Source organism: Canis aureus, chromosome 34 (assembly GCF_053574225.1).
Source record: "Canis aureus isolate CA01 chromosome 34, VMU_Caureus_v.1.0, whole genome shotgun sequence".
NCBI classification, from domain to species: Eukaryota; Metazoa; Chordata; class Mammalia; order Carnivora; family Canidae; genus Canis; species Canis aureus.
Window position 1 is genome coordinate 20,525,529 of NC_135644.1, and position 21,215 is coordinate 20,546,743.

General features: G+C 33.7%; 1 protein-coding gene and 1 long non-coding RNA gene across 8 annotated transcripts in view; one reads left to right on the plus strand and one right to left on the minus strand.

Annotated features, from left to right (window-relative positions):
• Positions 1-21,215, plus strand: part of LOC144304862 (sodium channel protein type 3 subunit alpha) — a 105,859-nt gene that overhangs the window by 53,828 nt on the left and 30,816 nt on the right. For 4 of the 6 annotated variants that reach the window (XM_077883459.1, XM_077883454.1, XM_077883455.1 and 1 more), the window contains 6 exons: positions 2,606-2,896; positions 8,508-8,855; positions 9,892-10,024; positions 11,185-11,423; positions 18,703-18,876; positions 20,093-20,449. In XM_077883459.1, the coding sequence (XP_077739585.1) occupies positions 2,606-2,896; positions 8,508-8,855; positions 9,892-10,024; positions 11,185-11,423; positions 18,703-18,876; positions 20,093-20,449 (1,542 nt within the window). The remainder of the gene's footprint in view (positions 1-2,605; positions 2,897-8,507; positions 8,856-9,891; positions 10,025-11,184; positions 11,424-18,702; positions 18,877-20,092; positions 20,450-21,215) is intronic. The other 2 variants (XM_077883457.1, XM_077883458.1) reach the window with 2 other exon arrangements.
• Positions 1-21,215, minus strand: part of LOC144304863 (uncharacterized) — a 115,966-nt gene that overhangs the window by 48,017 nt on the left and 46,734 nt on the right. The window contains exon 2 of one of the 2 annotated variants that reach the window (XR_013371856.1): positions 20,185-20,344. The exons of the other annotated variant lie outside the window; for it this stretch is intronic. This is a non-coding gene — a long non-coding RNA (uncharacterized LOC144304863). The remainder of the gene's footprint in view (positions 1-20,184; positions 20,345-21,215) is intronic. 2 annotated transcript variants of the gene reach the window in all.

Consider the following 21,215-nt stretch of genomic DNA (forward strand, 5'->3'; position numbering starts at 1 on the left):
CAGTGAAAGCAATACTCTAAGTAAGCAGGACATTGGCCTTGTCACAGAGATGGGTAGAAACAGGTACACAGACATGTGAGGTGACAGGAAACATCTGCCTTTGAGGGAATCAGCAAATCACTGGCAGTGGAACAAGTGACAGATTTGAGTTGATGAGTGACACAGAAAATGTGTTGTGTCGGAAGGTTACCATTGTTGCCTTAGAAATGCTTTAGTTTTGAGTTATTTGAACTGTTATCCAGAATAGGTAGGGAAATCATGTTTTATGCAAAACAAATTCCGGAAGTATTTAAATGAACATGAGTTTCAGGATTATTGCAAAGGAATGTTACCACAACTTCCTTTGTTTCTAACTACAGACAAATCAATAAATGATTAACGCTGTGTGTTGCACTGTGTTACCGTGTATACAAAGTGGAAAAGAAAATTAAAGGCTTTATTTGGATAAAAATAAATGTATGTATATTCATTCTTTCAATGAGTGCTGTATACTATGTATCTCCTATATATCAAGTACTACATGACTAGATTTAACTTGCTACAAATAAGTGCCTCATTTTGTATATATTTACATTAGCCTCATTCATATTTACAAAAGGCCCTTAATATTTCTCATCTTCCATTACTGATGACACTAGAAGTGATACTAGCAATCAAAAATTCAGGAGCGTCTGGGTGTCTCAGTTGGTTAAGTGTCTGCCTTCGGCTCAGGTCATGATCTCAGGGTCCTGGCGTGGAGCCCTACATCAGGGCTCCCATGGGGAGGCTGCTTCTCCCCCTCCCCTGCTGGTGCCCTCTATCTGTCTGTCTCTCTCACTTACTCTGCCTCTTCAAATTAAAAAAAAAAAATATGTAATAACATAAATACCCAAATTCTGAATAATTGTTCCATTTAATTGTAGGTAATGTCTTACACTGAGTCTTAAATCGAATATAGTATTCAATATAAATAAATATCTGTTTTACAATTAATGTATACTTTACATTGCTTAGCCCAACACACATATTTAATACTATATGTAGTGCTATGGTTCCAATCCCCGGGATCATGGGTTCCAATCCTAGATAATTTTATATTTATAGCACCTTTAGTTTTAAACTTTTTTTTTTTCTTTGTAATTGTAGTTGAGATGAGATTCGGAAATGGAAGCTATTGTGGAGGGTTTGCTTCTCCTTAGGAAGAAAAAACCAAAAAGCACCTGTTGTCGAACTCATTATAGTTTTATCTTCTTTCCTTTTTTTTATTTTTTATTTATTTTTTATTTTATTTTTTTATCTTCTTTCCTAAAATGTTTGTTATACAGACTATTCTGAAACATAGTCTTTTATGAGATCTTGAAAATTCAAGTTTATATATCTTATTCTTTCTTCACTCCTACCCCAGTGACTCAGACAATTGACGGCATAATGCCTTTTTCATCTTTACTCACCAAACATTTACTAGACACTTATGTCAGGTGACATACTAAGCAATGTGTACAAATGCATTTGACAAAATTCTTTTCTACCATATATCTAGTGGAGAAAATAAAACAAAATGGGCAGGTACATTAGAGTTGTTTGTATTTAGTAATGACATATATAACAAGTTGAACCAGTATTCTCATAATTTAATCATTTCCACTTCCATGATTATACTTAAAAACAGGAATATACTTAATGAGAACTCAGCTTTGATAGGAACTATATCACTGTTTCATATCCTCTAGTCATGGTTAGATCATTTCCAGTCTAAAAATACTATTCATTACAAAACAATTTGCTGTGCTTCACCTTAGAGCTGGTTGTTTCTTTAGTATATACAGAAATTCAAAATGATTAAGTATACTTAGTGCTGAAACATAAATAGAAAATATTTTAAGAAGATCTCATAATCCCTTGAATGATTATTTCAGGTACTTATTGATTGACATGTTAATCATTTATTATTATTTATAATAATCATAGGTAATTTATAAATACTAAAAACTTTAAAACTAAAAGTGCTATGTAATAAATTAATCATGTTAATCTCTGAGATTAACATAACCTCCGGGATGTGAACTATAGTACTGAATGTAAATCAAATGAAGAGGTCAACTAGCCACTCTACTCCCGCTACTTCTATCTAGTAGTAAAACAGTGGACACTTTAAATGCTTTGAGTTCACAAAAAAGAAAAAAGAAAAAATCTTAGACCTAGATTTAGAAGGAAAAAATACCACTCAGTTGTTCACATCACACATGGGAAGAACAAGCCTGTGGAAGGAACTGGAATAGTAATCAGACCAACGAACCACCACTAAGAGAACATTTGCTTTTAAAATGTAGGAGATATTTTTAAGAGAGCAATTTTCCTTGAAAATAAAGCAATCTCAAAAGAGTTGTGGGTTTTTTTTTTTTTTTTTTAGATTCTCCAAGATGTGCCAAAACAGACTTTTCTTGCCTTAATGCATAGGTTAAGCATATTGCTTTATACTGTTTTACTGTCATTATTAAATAAACTTCTAAGACACAATGAAATGACCAGAAGACACAATATTTACATATAGTTAATAGTTTTAATGGCAACATTTGTACAATCATTTCCAAATCTTGTACACAGTGCTTGGCTTTGTCTTCAACAGGCGGTTGCAGCTGCATCAGCTGCTTCAAGAGATTTCAGTGGAATAGGTGGGCTTGGAGAGCTCCTGGAAAGTTCTTCAGAAGCATCAAAGTTAAGTTCCAAAAGTGCTAAGGAGTGGAGGAATCGAAGAAAGAAAAGAAGACAGAGAGAGCATCTTGAAGGAAGCAACAAAGGAGAGGGAGACAGGTTTCCCAAATCTGAATCTGAGGACAGTGTCAAAAGAAGAAGCTTCCTTTTCTCCATGGATGGAAATCGACTTACTAGTGACAAGAAATTCTACTCCCCACATCAGGTATGGTCTTCTACGAAGTGCTCCATTTGTTTTGTCATTGCTATTGCTTTGTAATTATGTATTTGGCATTGGTATATTTTTATAATATCTGATATAAATGAGTGACAGATAGCTAACATTTAATATGATTATCACAAGCTGTCTTTAAAGGAGACTTTTATTAAACCATTAAAACTTTTAAGGCAATCAGCTTTAAACATACACTATTTTGAGACCATGTTCTTCATCTTCTATTTTGGGGGGGTCGGTAAAACTAACCTATCAGACTTCTCTCTTCAGTGAGAGTTTTGCAATATCTTGTTTACCTTTTTCATTTTGAGACCTCAAATGAACTTATCTTTCCATATAGGTGTCTGCCTTTATTATCTGAGGCTATCATTACAACATATGTATTAATTTTGAAAAAAAGTGTCTCTGGATTTTGCCTTGATCTTTTGATATGAGAATCATGCTGTCGTAAGTCTCGATTATGCTGACATGAGACATTAGAATGAAATGAGGACCGAAATGCTCTTGGAAGAGACCTAAATTGAAGACAGTCTATTTTTGCTCTAACTTAATGTCAACTACACAGTTCTTCAGCATATTTTCAAGTCAAAGAGGGAAAGTAGTTTTAACTCTCTTTGTTAATACATTTTTATAGGTTGCATAATGTAAAGAGTAAACAATTATGAAATCTGTGATAAGTATAGCTATGACTTTGAACACCATTTGGTTCCACTAGGATTTTATGTGCCACAAATTAACTCTTCTAATAATATGGGTCTTCATATTAATCTGGGTCAGAATTATACCCTAAAAATAATGCTTTGAGGGACTCTATATAATTAGCATAAAGAAAAAACTAAACATCAACCAAGAGGTATGATATCCTTCCTATAAAGAACAAAAACTTTTTTAAAAACTTGGAATAATAAGCACAAATTCAGCATAGTGTTTGGCTTTTGGGAGGAAAGAATATATGTAAGTTATCAATGGGTATTTATTTTATCATTTGTACTGAATATTTAAATAAAATTAAAAAAATAAACTCCATGTTAATAACTTGAATTCTCACAGTTGTGAGAATTCTTGTGCACACACAAGAAGTTAAAAGATAAAAACCAATTTCCTCCAGATAATGCCAATATCAAGAGATCCAATTATTATCTTGCATAATACAAACATAAAGTATGGTTTAAATAAGTACAACATATTTGAGATTAACTGGAAGCTCCATTGGGCAAGTTAGTTTCTCTGACCATATTTTTTTTGGTTAAACTGTCACCTTGATGCTTTAGCATTATCATGACCATTAGGAGTCATTAAGATAAGGAGCATTTGACATAGAATCTTGGTTCATATCTCAACTCCCAAGTGAGTTCTGTGACCCTAGTCAAGTCACTTGTATTTTTGTAAGATTTCTGTAAAATCAGTAATAATGTCTACCTTAAAGAGTTGGGAGAGATTAAGCAATATATAGAAACCTTATGTGACAAATAATAAAGCTCTTAAGTTAAAATTGGTGAATGATTCCAAATGAAGGAAAGTAAGAACTTTTAAGTAGTTGTATTATCACAAATGTGTATGCACAGTAGTAATATTTACATGAGCATATTTATATGTTTTTGAAAATAGTATTGTTTCCATCATTGTTTCATCACTGTGCTCAAATAGAAGCTGGATTAGTTCATTCAGGCAATTAACGAATATTTATTGGCCACCTACTATGTGAAAGAAATAGTTCTAGAAAATTAAAACATTTCAGTGAACCAAAGAAAAACACAATTCACTGACCTCATGGAAATTTATACTAAAGAAGAAAATAGACACTAAATAAGATAAATAAGCAACAAACTATGTTAGAAGGTGACAAGTGCTATGAGGGGAAAAAAAAGCAAATCACAAAAGGGTTTAGGAGCATTATAAATTTTTTTTTAAGATTTTATTTATTTTTTCATAGAGACACAGAGAGAGAGAGGCAGAGACACAGAGGGAGAAGCAGGCTCCATGCAGGGAGCCGGACGTGGGACTCCATCCCAGGTCTCCAGGATCACACCCCGCACTGCAGGTGGCACTAAACCACTGTACCACTGGGGCTGCCCAGATTAGGAGCATTAAATGGATGTAAAAAATTTAAATAAGGTGGTTTGGGAAGTCCTCACTGTAAAGGAGACATTTAAGCAAAGATTTTAAGGAGGCAAAGGAAGAAACTATCTCATTGAAGAGCATCCCAGACTCATGGAAGAGCCAAGTGTAAGGGCCTGGCACAGCAGTATGCCAGGAATGCTCAGTGAGCAGCTGGGAGGCCGGTGAACCACAGAGAGGCAAGAGCAGAGAGAAGTTAGGCGTCAGCCAGAGTTTTAATACTAAAAAAACAGAATCAGTACATACATATGTTATATGTAGTTCATTTTATAGTATTTGTAGATAGATAGTAGGTAGGTAGATAATAGGTAGATAGAAAAATGTATATACAGATGGTAGATATTTCAAAAGTAAAAGAAAGATCCTACTAATACTAATATTTACAAATCCCAGTAAAGACAGACAGGGAACATTAACACAACTCAAGCAAAAATTACCAGAAGCAGTTTACAATTTCTTGTATAAGCAAAACAAGGCTCTGTGATAGTAAAGAGAATCAGTGAAGGTAGTGGGAATAGGAAGCATAAGATGGACATGGCATGTGTTCAAAACATTATCTTCTGAAAATGTCAAGGCAGAGAAGCCACATATTATGGGTACTCTGTCCTCTACTAACACATATGTTTAAATGTTATTTTACATTTATTACATTATTTTATTTTCAAATAGATTAATCATGTTCATAGTACATGAAAAGCTACTTAAGGGTGTTCAATGGAAAGTGAATCCTCTCCAAGATTTTAGCTATGTTGTTTGGACACACCAAGACAATTTGTTTTAAACTAGAAAGTTTTTAGCTAGTACCAAGTAAAGTTGCTGATTTATTGAAAACACTGATAGGTACATACAGTTAACTTAAAATGCAGCACTCACTTTACATGTTTCTACTAGAACATCTTTAAATTCTCTGCATCATCTTTCTCTTGACTTTTCCCAACTGACTTGAAGTTCAATCCCTACATGCAGGATTGTGTTTTACAGAACTAAGTTCTTCTATTTTTCCCTTTTGCTAATGAATATTATAAGGGAAAAAGTTCATATTTACCCTTTTGGAACAAAAAAAATAGATACCTGGGATTCATGTTTTGCCATGCCTAAGGCAAAGAGAAATGGTCTTTTGGTCCTTAAAGCTTAAAAGCTTGTTTTCCTAAGAAGGAAGGGCTGCCACAGCTGTGGGTATTCCCTCTACTTTGCTACATCTTCTAGTGTGTTATTTTTGGTTTATTTTCTCTGAATACTATTTTTGTTATCTTCTTTTTCAGTCTCTGTTGCCTTGAAAGCTGTGCTCACACCCATTATTATACTTTCCAAAGAGTGAATACAAGTTTCAAATAAACTAAAAATTCTGGAACGCCTTTGAAAACACCCCAACATAAAAATATGCAAACTAAAGGCATGTACCAGATACATTACAAACATGCACTCATACAATATACTCTCAACCAGTATCGTACAGGCTAATTTTCAGTTTCCAAAGACAGTCTCTGAACATAGGTATATTAAGATGATTACAAGGAACTATCCTAGGTATTAATGTAAGACAAAATTAGTATTCTCCTAATACTTGCATTAGAATCACCTGGAATGTGTGCTGAATATCCAGATTCCAGAGTCCTATCCCCTACGTACTGAATCCCAAGTCAAAAAAAATTGGGACCTAAAAATACACACTAAACTTTTTTTTTTTCCACACTAAACTTTTGAAACACAAGTCTGATAATAATCAGTATTATATTGATAATTAAAATTGAGTCTAAGGATATTAAAACCCTAGCATTCTTTATTATTGGGGGGCTGAGTTTAAGTCTTCACGATACCTGATTTCTTGATCACTTATATTAACTAGAAAATCAGTCTAACTACTGACTGATTGTCATAAAGGCACAGTCTCAGGTTGGACAAGCTGGGTAACCAGAAATAGTTCCTGTGGGCATTCTAACTAAATCCAAAGCAAGAGTACATTTCTTAATGAATAATATCTTTCCAGAACATCACTATGACAGAGGGCAACAACGATTATTCTGGTGCTTTGCAGTCTGGGAAAAGACATAAAAATAAAGCTAAAAATGGGGCCTAAGAAAATCAGCATGACCTAATTAGGCAGAGGACCCAAAAATAAATTTGATGGAGTCTGCCTTTCCTACGTTTTTTCCCACTAAAATTATTTTTATTTGGCTTTATACTGAAGTTTGGAGGAAGAATGAGAAGGTCTTAGAATGTTTGCTGTAGCCATTTGGATATGTATGCATAAGTGTGTGCGTCTGTGCCTGTATGTGCACATATATACACATATGTAGATATATATACCTATATACGTACACTTATACATATATATATATATATATATAAAACCCTGGCTATGAAGATAGGTAACAGAGGTCACGAAAGTCCAAGCAGGGGGAGCAATGGGGAATGTCACTGTTAATGATGAGGAGAGTAAACAAAGATTCTGCAGACTGAATAGAGATGTTTTTGAAAACTATCACCAAGGCTAGAATAAAGATATTTGGTGCTGCTAGTTTAAAATTTATTCAAAAGATGAAAGAATGGATTTCATGTTAAATCTTCATTTTCTACTACCAGAAACCATTTACTCAGTTTATTTGTAAACATCCTTAATTAAAATGTTTTGAATCATCTAATTCCTTTCAATAAAATGAAAGTGAGATCAGAAGGATATCTTCTACATCACCTCTTTGGTAAAGTCGTGTATATATGCCTTGCCTTTTTTTAAGCTAATGTTTAATTTAAGTAATAATAGAAATTTAGATGGCAGCTTAGGAATTCTGTTGTGTTTATTATGACATATATTCTCTTAAGGGGAATCACTAGTACCTATTTGGGAAACTAATAGCAAATTTGGAAGACAGCGTCATAGGTAAGTTTTGTGACTTTTATTCCCAGATCCAGAAACAGAGTAAACTCATTTCCTTTTAATATTCGAAAGAAGAGAACAGAGAGATAATAGTTCTGTTTTTAAATCATTATCTAAAAGTAACATATTTGGTCCAGATATTTTAAATTTGAGCCAACAATCGCTCTTGAGCCATAACTTACTTTCAAAATTGCATGCCCTTCAGATCATAGCATTTCAGAGTAAAAGTCATCTACAATTTGTTTAATCACCACTTCTTCCAAAATGAAGTATTTCTCCTTTCCAGCATCAGGTTCCATACCTATGACATTACCATAACAAAATCCACCTCATAGTATTAGAGTTAAGATCAAATGAAATGGTTGTGCACTTACCAAACTGCAAATTAGGATTCTTAATCAGAAAAAAACTCTTTATACTTAAATTTGCATTGTGGTCCTTAATAAAAATATCAAAATGTATGTGTTCTCCATAAACTCGATAGCCTGTGTTTAAGAGCAAGACTATTCTAATTCAAATGCAAATAGATTCTGCAATATTAAGACTTTTGTTAAGTAACTGTGTATCCCCACCCTTGCCCCATTCCTTTCTTCCTTGCTCTCTCCTCAGTCTCTGTTAAGTATCCGTGGCTCCCTGTTTTCCCCACGACGCAATAGCAAAACAAGCATTTTCAGCTTCAGAGGTCGGGCAAAGGATGTCGGTTCTGAAAATGACTTTGCTGATGATGAGCACAGTACATTTGAAGACAGCGAGAGCAGGAGAGACTCACTGTTTGTGCCGCACAGACATGGAGAGCGACGCAACAGTAACGTTAGTCAGGCCAGTATGTCATCCAGGATGGTGCCAGGGCTTCCAGCAAATGGGAAGATGCACAGCACTGTGGATTGCAATGGTGTGGTTTCCTTGGTGGGTGGACCGTCAGCTCTAACTTCACCTACTGGACAACTTCCGCCAGAGGTGATAATAGATAAGTTAGCTATTACTGACATTACACACCAACTGAAATAATCAAAGCCTGGGCGGTTTAGCCTATTATACCATTCTGCTTCCCCAAAATGAAATGCCTTGAAAATAATATGATTTATTGAATGAAAAACAATAAATCTTTAGAACCAATTGATTTGTATGGGACCATTAGATTTCAAATGCTTTAGAGTTCTTACAGTCTGAGTGAAACTATATCCACAAATTCAAGAGACCTACCAACACAAAATAATGGGCACTGTGACAACCAAATTGTTATTACAAATGTAATCTCACACAGAATTATGTAATTATTTATTCATATTCTGGAAATGAAATATTATCATGACCTATAGGTAAATGACCTGCCTAATGATAATAGGCAGTTTCCATACAAATATCAATATTATAGGGATGCTAAAGTGTTTTGATGCTAAAATGTTTTGATGTGTATTAAATGGCTCTAAAATGCTTTGATTTCTTATAGGATGACTTGTAGAAATAATCAAAGGAAATAAATAATCTCAGGAAAGCACACACATTTCATTGTACATCTGTGTTTGTGCATGGAAAAAAATTGGCCCATATATGTCAATACTATCAATATGGCTTCAGAGAAAACAATTCAGCCTTGCAACACTATGATCCTATTATTTTGGGGGGAGAAGACTGATCCAATTATTAATCATTGAGATAAGCTAGAAATAATCACATTTGAATGAAATGAAACAGTGTATGACTTTAGTATGCTTATGGAATTTCTCTGAAAATTCCAAAAGGTTAATTAAAACATTCCTGCAACAAAATTGCCCTATACAACTGCATCCAACTGGTACATTCTTGTTAAACTCTACCATCGTGATAATTTTTAAAAAGTGTTTAGAACTTAATAATAAACTCAATATTTTATTATTACTTGAAAATTATTACCTGGAAAAATTGCATGTAGCATGATTTTCCAAAGAAATGCTATGTAGTGCTGTATTATTCATTGAAAGGGTGGTTTGAACCATCAGTATTTGGTTTGCAGGGCACCACTACTGAAACGGAAGTCAGAAAGAGAAGGCTAAGTTCTTATCAGATTTCAATGGAGATGCTAGAGGATTCCTCTGGAAGGCAAAGAGCCATGAGCATAGCCAGCATCCTGACTAACACAATGGAAGGTAAGAAGCAAGCCATGAGATAGTCAGCTTGACATGATTATATGCTTTGTGCAACTATTTCTTCTCCTCATAGAATTACCAAAGTCAATTACCCAAAATCATAACTGCATAACAAACCTAAGTAGATGATATATAAAATACATTATTAACATGCTGGTTACAAAAGCTAATACTGTCCCTTTTTTGTAACTCCTGATCCTGTCAACTAAGTGATATTTCCCCACTCCATATTATGTCAGTGAGTTATCATTGTTATATTCTCCTTAAATAATTAGAATATACCTTCTTACATTACATTAGTCTTGCAATTTCATAAGTCTTTCATTTAAGAAGTATTTAACATGTGTTCTTTAGAAAATATGAGTTACATTTTATATCTTGTCCTATTGGTATATATGATATCTGAATGGTCACATAATAATTATGACAGGTTTACCCATTAAATTACTAGCAACTCTCTTAAATATATTAGGCTAAAATTCTAAAAGATAGGAGTATATTTGCATAACATAAGTAGATATAGGTTTGAATCTATACTAAAAAGGACATACTACATCTCATTGTGTGCAAAATTAATGCTGATGTGGAAACAATCAGAAGAGAGACTTGGTTGCACACATTAATAAGGATCACAGCTTTAGACAGTGTTTTTTAAAAGACACTTTCAAACGAAATAGTGTTTGATACATTTAATATTTCTGTAAAGCTTATTTAAAAATTGTTTTGGGGTGCCTGGGTGGCTCAGTTGGTTAAGCTCAGCAGGGAGTCTGCTTCTCCCTCTCTGCTCATGCTCTCTCCCTCTCTCTGTCCTTCTCAAATAAATAAAATCTTTAAAAAAATAAAATAAAATTCCTTTGATAAAAATAATATAGCAATATAATCAATAATTACCTAGCTATTAGCTAATAAAGTTAATTTGAAGTATTAAATTGAAGGTGTTTTCTGTATTTAATTAAAGGCAAAAGACATTTATATGAAATTTTTAATGAATATTTTGTGAGGATATTTAAAAGGATTGCCTTCTCAAGTTTGTTAAGCTAAGTAACATGAACTTCGATACCCAGGTAGAAGCACTGATTTTATAAATAATGTTTAATCTATTGTAACAATAATTCATTTTTATTGTTATTTACTACTCTTCCTCTTTATTGTTCCCCCAGAACTTGAAGAATCTAGACAGAAATGTCCACCATGCTGGTACAGATTTGCCAATGTATTTTTGATCTGGGACTGCTGCGATGCATGGTTAAAAGTAAAGCATCTTGTGAATTTAATTGTTATGGATCCATTTGTCGATCTTGCCATCACTATTTGCATTGTCTTAAATACTCTCTTTATGGCCATGGAACACTACCCAATGACCGGTCAATTCAGTAGTGTATTGACTGTAGGAAACTTGGTAAGTTCATTTAAAGTTTACTTATTTCCTTTGGCAGGGGTGGAGGATATAGGCCAAAGAAAAAAATTCATTCATGCTGTGTAGGGAATCTCAGCAGTAAGATCTAAAATTCAACTGGTATGAATGCTGATTGCTCAGACCAATGTCCATGCTAATTGACCACAGTGTCTGGTAAGCTGTAAGTTCATTAAAATTTTTACTGTCATTCTTGCTAAAATATAGGTCCAAAAAAAAAAAAAAAACACAAAGTATCTAATTCTGGCTCCACAAAAATGCAGTTTTACTATACACAGCCTCTGAAGAAATCATGTCCATTGAAGGAAATATATAGCAACTCTGTATGCAAAGATTGATTTCTGTACAAAAGAGGACATAGTTGTTTAAATTGAATTACCTAACAAAATGTTTCAGTAGTATTCACACAAAAGAAAAAACAGTGGGTGAAAATGCATTTGTAATTTAGCCATACTTAGCCATACTTTTGGTTCAAATCACTTGAACAGGCATCTGCATATGTGTATGCTGACATGTACATTTCCTCCTTTATATGAGAAAACTGAAATGGGTAAACAAGTAAGAAAAGGATTAATCGAGAGCTTCCTTTTTGGCACAAGACAGAAATAGACTCAAACTAGTGTAAGAGGAAAATTAAAAAAAAAAAAAAAAAAAAAAAAAAAACGACTCCTAGAATGAAAAGAAAAAAATGAACTACCAAACCATATAAAGGCTAACTTTGTAGTTGGGCTTCAGGAAATGCTTTAACCAAGGGCTTGGATGTTGCTCAAATGTTCATTTCATCTTTTGTCTCTGGGTCAGGAAACCTCTCAGCCATACCTCTCTGGTTTTACATCTTGTAACCTCTGCACTGGAAAAAAAGCTGTATCCCTTTTTCAGTTCTAGTTCAAAGACTCTCACAATAGGACTCTTGTTTGGCAGAGCCTAGGTTAGATGCTCACCTCTGGTTTAATCGGAGGCCGAGGGTAGATCCATGTGAAAACATGACAGACTCGAGGAATCACAAAGATGGAGAAGCAATTCCCAACAGAAGTTGAAAAGGAAATACTGGGCAGACAATTACATAAATGTCTACCCAGTAAGTGACCTCAGCTTTATTCCATGGTTTGACTTTGTAGCACCCACCAGATTCTTGAGATTTTCTTCATCGTTGGCACCTGTGAATTGTTTTTTTTTTTTTTAAGCGATTGTTCTTGATCTTTCCAATCACCTCATGTCTGCTTCTTTTCTGGACTTATGTCTAGTAAGGCTGTTTTCCACTCAATGTTTTTATTATTCAACAACTGTTGGAATTATCTGCTCTTGTGGCGTAAGCTATGCCCTACTCCTATATTTCCAACTATTACATAATGTTGTGCAAGGATAACTTTGAACACAATATGTGACTGAAAGTGCTATCTCAGTCCAGTCTTATGTTACCTCTAGTAGTAGCCTCCCAGCTTCAAAGAGCCTTCCAATTCAAAGATAGAAATCTGATAGCCATTTTTACTTACTTTTCCTGCATTTGTTATATATAAGTTGATAAGACCCATTATTTCTTCTTTAAAGGTACCTCTTTTTAATCCTATAACTATGATTAAAATAATACTTTTAGGACTCTGCACTCAGTATGTTTGCTCTTTGCTAAAGTATCTATTATCTGTACTTAGGGTTCAACAGCTTTATCTGATTTTCAAGACTCCTCATCTGATCCCATCCTTTCTATACCTTCCTATAGTCCATTGTTTCCTAACCAGCCACTACTGGCCCATCAGAAGAGCCAAGTCACACCAACATCACCCATGTTTATATATTTACATATGGGAAAATATTTCACTGTTCTCTACATTCACATCTAGAGTGTTCCGACCTCATTTCAATTCTTCATATTCTTCAAGGTTATGTCCCATTTTTCCTTTGTATCTCCTATAATGTTTACATGCTTGTAGCTCAATAAATAATGAACTGGTTGTTTTCTACCCAAACGGGCTGCTTAGAGTAGAATGTTTTCATGAAAGAATATAGGCTTTGGAGTTGGGTGGAACTGGGTTTGGCTTCACTGCCAATACTTACTAATGATGTAGCATCTGGACAAGTCTGATAAAAAATCTGAGTCCTTGTTTTCTATTTTGAAATGGATATAATGATACTCATCTCCCAGAGTTGTTGTGAAGGCCAAATGAGGTAAGATGAAAACAATACTGAGCCTGGCATCTAGCATGTGCTCAATAAACAATTTCCTTCCTCTAATATATGCTATTTACCTTTCTTTGAAATACTGATGGAAAACAGTTCTGCTCTAGCTCTTGTATTTTTCCCAAGATACTGAACAGTTAGGGAAGTTGAACAATCAGGAAGAAATTTTGGAAATTTGCCAGAGCAAAACAGGAAATTGAAGTTTTATAGAATTCCAAAGTTAAAGCACTAGAGTTTGGAAGCACAGGATAAGAGAGGTTGGATTATAAGGATGATCAAATGGAAAAGCACTAGAAAAAAAGCACCAAATCTGGGTTCAAGTCCAACAGTCCATGCTAAATAACTGTGGTGCTCTTGAAAAAGTAATTTAGATCTTTGGGTCTGTTTTCTAGTGAGTAGAATGTACTGAACTAGATGATTTTTCATGTTTTCTCCAGTTCCAAAATTCTGTAACCTAATGTGTAGCAACAGAGATAAGAAGGTACAGAAGTAGGGTGGAAGACTGATGACTGATAGATTGTGGTAAAACCATTAATAAGCTGAGGTTAGCATCAGGGAAACAAGGCTCAGCAAGATAAAGAGTGTATAAGATAGAAAACAGACCTGAGTTAACTATTTCTAACCGTAAGAGATGGAACAATAAACTGTTTCTATTAGCTGAAAGCTCCTGTTATTATTAATAATATCATACATGTAAGGCATTTCATAGTTTCTCAGATATTTTATACCCATAACAACCCTTATAATAAGTATTTCTGTATAAAAATTATATATGTTTAATTATACGTAAATAATATGTAAAAATCTATAGAGACAGACACAGAGAAAGAGAAAAAGAAAAAGAGGAAGAGGGAGGAAGGAGTGGAGAGGGAGAGAATATACTCCTTATACCATGGGTACTTAGCTGACTTTGGACTCTATTATACACTATGGATGGTTGCATTGCATATTTTGTGGAATTTATAGTTTGCTTATTTAAATAACTTTAGTTTCTATGGAGTAGTTGTTACTACTCAAATTTTCACATAATACCTTACAAATAAGGATATCTAGGTTTTATTTGAATTGTTAACAAAGGAATGTCCTGTAAAAGATTTGTGGAACTTTCAGGTTTACTTAGATCAATGTGCCCCATTTGTACCCTGTTTCTGGAGCATATAAAAATTACATCACTTCTCTACTAATTGGATTGATTGATCAAATTTGAGCATCAGGAGACCTCAAACATCTGTTGGGTTTCTCTAAGATGCTCTATTTTGTTTTTGTCTTGACTATTATAAAACCCATGCACCCATCTTAGAGACTTTATAAGCAAGAAATCATCCATCAATCATAATAGGTTACACAACCTCTTTATCATACAAACATTCCCAACTAACCTATAAGTCTTTCTTCAGGGAATACAGATAGAGGTTTGTAGCTCCTACATTGACTACTTTTCTTACTATAACTCTCATTATAACCAGTGATTAAGAGTCCACGATATCCCTTTATCCTGCTAGACCCTGAAGGGAACTCAGAACATGATACCTGTACTAAGGATCATACATGTCATTTGCAAATAAAAACCTAAAGAAACATGATTAGTAAAGTTATTTCAATTAAATGGTGTGGTACAGGATATGAATTTAAAATCTCAGAAAAGGGACATGATAACTTTTTGAAGGAGAAAAAATAACTCATTTATTAAAAGATAAAACACTTGGGAGCTGAATCCTAAAATTCACCTGGAGGCATCTTGTATCAATTAAAGAGTGCTATCTGGCCATCTAACTCCTTTCCTAGTACAGTATAAAGCTATCTTGTCTCCAAACTAACAATTTATAATGAGGTTCTAGTGTAAAAATTGTGTATACAATTTCTGAATACAATTTGGTAAACAATACAATGCTGACAGAAATCCAAGAATTTTAGACGCAGACCTTATGAGTTACCTCATTGAATAGCCTCATATGACAGATAAGAGAAAAGAACACCATAAATGCTAAATAATTTCTCATCATTTTTCTTTAAGTATATTTTGATTTCACCTTCCCCACCCAATCAACAACAACAACAACATTTTAAAATGTTTGCATTTAAATACCCAAAAGCCATGGGAGTAATAAAACTAAAGCCATTTTTTTAAAAAAAAGCTAATAATAATAATACAGCAAATATAAGCTCCAGTTACATCAAATTCACTACAAAAAGAAAACATGGAACATCAGTCTGGACAAATAGAGGTTTTGTAGAGCAAACTGACCAATAGCCTTTAGAATGAACATTTCTCCTTTTAATGTACAGCAACAGAACTTCCCTAAGTAAATACTCAATAGGAAAACCTTCCCTTTCCTGAAATGAGACCTTATTCCCCAACATTTTATCATCTTCAGTGTTGTGCACCCCAAACCATCTCAAAATGCTCCAAATTTCTTTACTCTTGGTCCAGACTTCCAGGGTGATTTCTCATCTCCATCCTTAGCACTTATGCATTTACTGTATTTATCATGTGTACAATAGATTAGGACCTTTTCACTGAACTTAACTCCTCACTAAAGAAGCTGGCTTAGAAAGCCTAAAATTCATTGTTCATAAGAAATTTATCAGCCTAAATGAACTAGGTTTATGCAGTCTGTCCACAGAAAATTTATCAGCCTAAATGAACTAGGTTTATGCAGTCTAGGTTTGTATATCTTAATTACTACTATATTTTCAAAGACCAGCAAAATGTCTTCCATTTAGGTGTGCAGCAGTAATTTTTTTCTGAATGAATGAGTGGCTACAAAAGCATTTACCCAAAGTTTCAAAAGATAAAAAGCTTCTACATAAAACAAGATACATTTTGGCCAAGTTCAAACAATAAACATTCAACGTTTTTTATTAATTGCCTTGAGTCCTAAAAATTCTTTGTGATATAGAAAATTCAAAGGCAACTGAATGTTTGTTTATAAACCATACATGGGCATTATTTACATAATCTGATACATATCCAGAGGTTGCCAATTCTTTCTGTTCTTAGAATTTTTTGATGGAATTTAAAAATTATGTAAACTTAGGCTAATATTAAATCAGTATGCTGGATTGATTTTTGTTAGAATGAGAAGAAATTTTTAAAAACTCTTAAATACTGACAATGCAGTTTATTTTTTTTTAAGATCTTATTTATTTATTCATAGAGACACAGAGAGAGAGGCAGAGGGAGAAGCAGGCTCCATGCAGAGAGCCTGAGGTGGGACTCGATCCAGGGTCTCCAGGATCATGCCCTGGGCTGCAGGCGGTGCTAAACCGCTGTGCCACCAGGGCTGCCCTGTCAATGCAGTTTAGACTAAAATGTGCCAAGAAACAATACCAATGATTTTAGGATCTAAATGGAAAACACTTAAGGATATAAATAAATATAGTTTTAAATTGCAAATTATAATTAAAATGTTATTTCTAAAATGGAATTTTATGTTGGGATTACATTTTAGATGAAAGGATGTACATTTAAGGTATAGGTTTTTATAACGTAGGAGATCTAGTCATTTCAGAAGAGCTGAAAAGATCATCCTATGATATTTCTGTAGGAAGAAATATTTATAGATGGTTTACCTGGATAGTTTCTACCTCAGTTTAATGTATTTCTATGATCAGGCTGCTAATTCAAACAGCTGCTTCTGAGACTTTGTATAAGAAATAAGATTTCTTTAAATCAGAATTTATTTTAAATTCACCAGGGAAAAAAATCCTATGGTGTCATTCCATAAAATAAAAAAGAAATAATTTTCAGTGTGCATTCCACTATATATCCAGATTTTCATGCAATAAAATTATTTGGAAAACATTTTATTTCTACTTGAGTGAATGAAGAACTGAAGTTAAGCTATTTTTTTCTGGAATAGGTTATTTCCCCTAAAGTCTTTCTATGTTTAGGAAAATAATATGTTAGCTGCATTTTTTTAAAGATTTATTTATTTGAGAGACAAAGAGAGAGAAAGAGAGAGAGAGAGAGAGCACACCCACAGGAGCAACCTGGAAGGGAAGGGGCTGAGGGAGAGAGATCCTCAAGCAGCTTCCCTGCTGAGTGTACAGCCCGAGGCAGACCACTGCCTCTCCCAGGACCCTAAGATCATGACCTGAGCTGAAATCAAGAATTGAGTGCTTAACCAACTGAACCACCCTGGTGTCCCTATGTTAGCTGCACTTTTTTTTAAGAGTGGATACTGATTTCTTTTAATTAACTGATGTTTAGGAAATTCAAATAATTTTGATGCCGATATTTCGAGAGTCCTTCAGGGTAAAGGCTGATTTACCTTGTAAATGGTAAGCTTGGCTTTATAGTTATAAAATGCAGCTTTTACCTATTCTTAAGGTTATTGTTTTTTAAGATTTTTTTACAAGAGTAATTTCATAGCTCTTCATTGGGTCCCTTGGCCTGTGGTTTTGAGTTAAAAAACAAATTTTGAGTTCATTTCAGTTGTTTCTATTGTCAACCAGACATTCATCCAACCACTCAAATAATTTATTAATTTTAATTATGCGTGCATGCATACTGACAAAGTTCACCTGCTGCTTTCAATTAAATCTGCAGTTCCCTGCTTTATTAATCCATTAACCTTAATTCTGAGCCATGCATCCAGAGAATATTATTATAAAACACTTGTGGGAAACTCACTCTTATTTCAGAAACATTTTTAAAATTACAGAAATAAGATGATGTCCCTTTAAAAACCCACAAAAATCAAGAATAAAATATGTTTTTTACCAAATTTAAAATAAATTTAGAGTAACTTCAATTAATATATAGATTTGTTCCTAAGGTAATAATACTAAAAACAAAATTCATTGTGATTATGCGAGAAGTCTGGTGTACCAAAAAGGGCAGTAATTCTGTAGTTACAATTCAGTATCAGAATCACAATGTGAATGAGGAAATGTTTTAAAATCAGCATTTTCTTGGGTATCACTTAAAATACTCCCTTGGAAAAAAATGCTAAATTTATATCAGTTTGTTACATTTCTCCATTTTAAATTTTAAATGTTTTTACTCAGGACTATTTAATATTCTTTACAGATTCTTACAGTGTCAAAAGTTTTTTCAGTGTCTGTGATCTCTATTTTACTTTAGGTCTTCACTGGGATCTTCACAGCAGAAATGGTTCTCAAGATCATTGCCATGGATCCATATTATTATTTCCAAGAAGGCTGGAACATATTTGATGGAATTATTGTCAGCCTTAGTTTGATGGAGCTTGGCCTGGCAAATGTGGAGGGATTGTCTGTACTGAGATCATTCAGACTGGTATCAATTTAGACTACATTTATATTGTATCACTGGCATAAAATTTATTTTAAAAATAAATCAATGTGATATTACACTTATTTTTAATAATATTTTAAATCTACACCAACACATGATACTCTAAGGAATATATATAAACATTCTCTTTAAAACAAAGTGTGACTATTTTCTGAGAATGATAAAAATGGCTGAACCACTTCATAATGATTAGCTATATGGGCACATTTAAAAATGCAACTGTGCCTCAAATTATGTTTTAAATTCACTTAATTTTTTTTTTGCTTCAACTCCGTAAAGAAATGCAAATAACAATTTGAGGCCTCAGTTAATCTTAGTTTTTTATCAACCTTAAACTTATATTAGTAGGAACTACTTTAAAGGAACATGTATAAAAAAATAAAATAAGGAACATGTATGAAAACATTTGATATCATTAGCATTTTAAACAATGGTATAACAAACTTTTTAAAAATCGGCAAAATTTATTTTAAAAATATAAAATTTTGGGATCCCTGGGTGGCGCAGCGGTTTAGCGCCTGCCTTTGGCCCAGGGCGCGATCCTGAAGACCCGGGATCGAATCCCATGTCGGGCTCCCGGTGCATGGAGCATGCTTCTCCCTCTGCCTATGTCTCTGCCTCCCTCCCTCCCTCTCTCTCTCTCTCTCTCTGTGACTATCATAAATAAAAAAAAAAAATTTTAATATATATAATTTTATTGGAAATTAAGTAAAATGTGCAGTTTTTCACATTGAAAGGAAGACTTTATGTAAGTTATTTTTTATCAATTTAGTTTTATTTTATAAATATCCATTAAAATATATAACTCATACTTTTAGTATTTCTTTTTACTCTATAGTCTGAGGGTGACATTAGTTTGCTAAAATCAATCCAATTTAAATGTCTCCAATCAAAATATTAATTTGTTTTCAAGGATATATCTGTTGATGAACCAGAAAGGGATATAACTGTTGATGAATTAGAAATTTTCTATTTATCCTGACATATTTTATATTTTTTATTTTTGCATTTAATGATTTGATTAATAATTCCAGTATTATAAGCTACTTTTTCTGGGTTTGAATTTTAGTATGGTTTGAGATTTTACATCCCTCAAAGGTAGGTCTACAATATAGTATAATAATAAAATACAATGTCTAACTAACTTCCAAAATTATATTGTGATTACTACTGAGAATATCTTTTCACTTAATTACAGCTTCGAGTTTTCAAGTTGGCAAAATCTTGGCCCACGCTGAATATGCTGATAAAGATCATTGGCAATTCTGTGGGGGCTTTAGGTAATCTCACCTTGGTGTTGGCCATCATCGTCTTCATTTTTGCCGTGGTCGGCATGCAGCTCTTTGGTAAGAGCTACAAAGAATGTGTCTGCAAGATCTCCAGCGACTGCCAACTCCCACGCTGGCACATGAATGACTTCTTCCACTCCTTCCTGATTGTGTTCCGCGTGCTGTGTGGAGAGTGGATAGAAACCATGTGGGACTGTATGGAGGTCGCTGGCCAAACCATGTGCCTTATTGTTTTCATGTTGGTCATGGTCATTGGAAACCTGGTGGTATGTATATATTATAAATGCTCATAATTAAGGACAAGATCAGAGAGTAGCTAGGAAGGTGGCCTGATGCAATAGATAGCTCTGGTTTTATCACCAACAACCTAGACTCAAATCCCAGGACTAGCACTCTGAGCTCGGGCAAGTTACTTAACTTCTCTGAGCCTCAAGTTCCCCAACTATGAAAGTTGAATAACAACGCTGAAATTTTATGGTTGGTGTAGGCATTAACTGAAGTGTATCTGTGAAAGTTTAGAAGCAAAAATATTAGGGTTTTTTTGTTTGTTTTTAGAGAAAATTTTTCATGAAGACTTATTTTTTATCCTTTTATTACCATTATGGACTGAATTATTTTTTATCCTATTATTACTTTTATAAAGAAATGACCTCCAGTAAATCTAAAAATATGGCTGTCTACCCTATCTTCAAATTACCCTTTACAAATTCATAGCTCATACTGTCGGCCTACTCAGAGGCAGTAAGTTGCATTTTACCAAATTTTGAAGATACATTTCAATGAAATAGGGTATTAGATTGTAGCTATGTAATTTAACTATTCAACTTGGAAAGGGACTAAATGTATCCTTCCCTGAATTTGCTTTATTAAAAGAAAATAAATTGTTGCCATTTAAGTTATTCACACTTAAATCTGAGCAGAATTAAAAAACTTACTTTTAGTTCTTAGTGTAAAAGCGTAATTTGTATATTAACATGTTTTAATGCTTACATTTCTCAATTATGTGTGTACATAATGTTCTTCATGCCATCA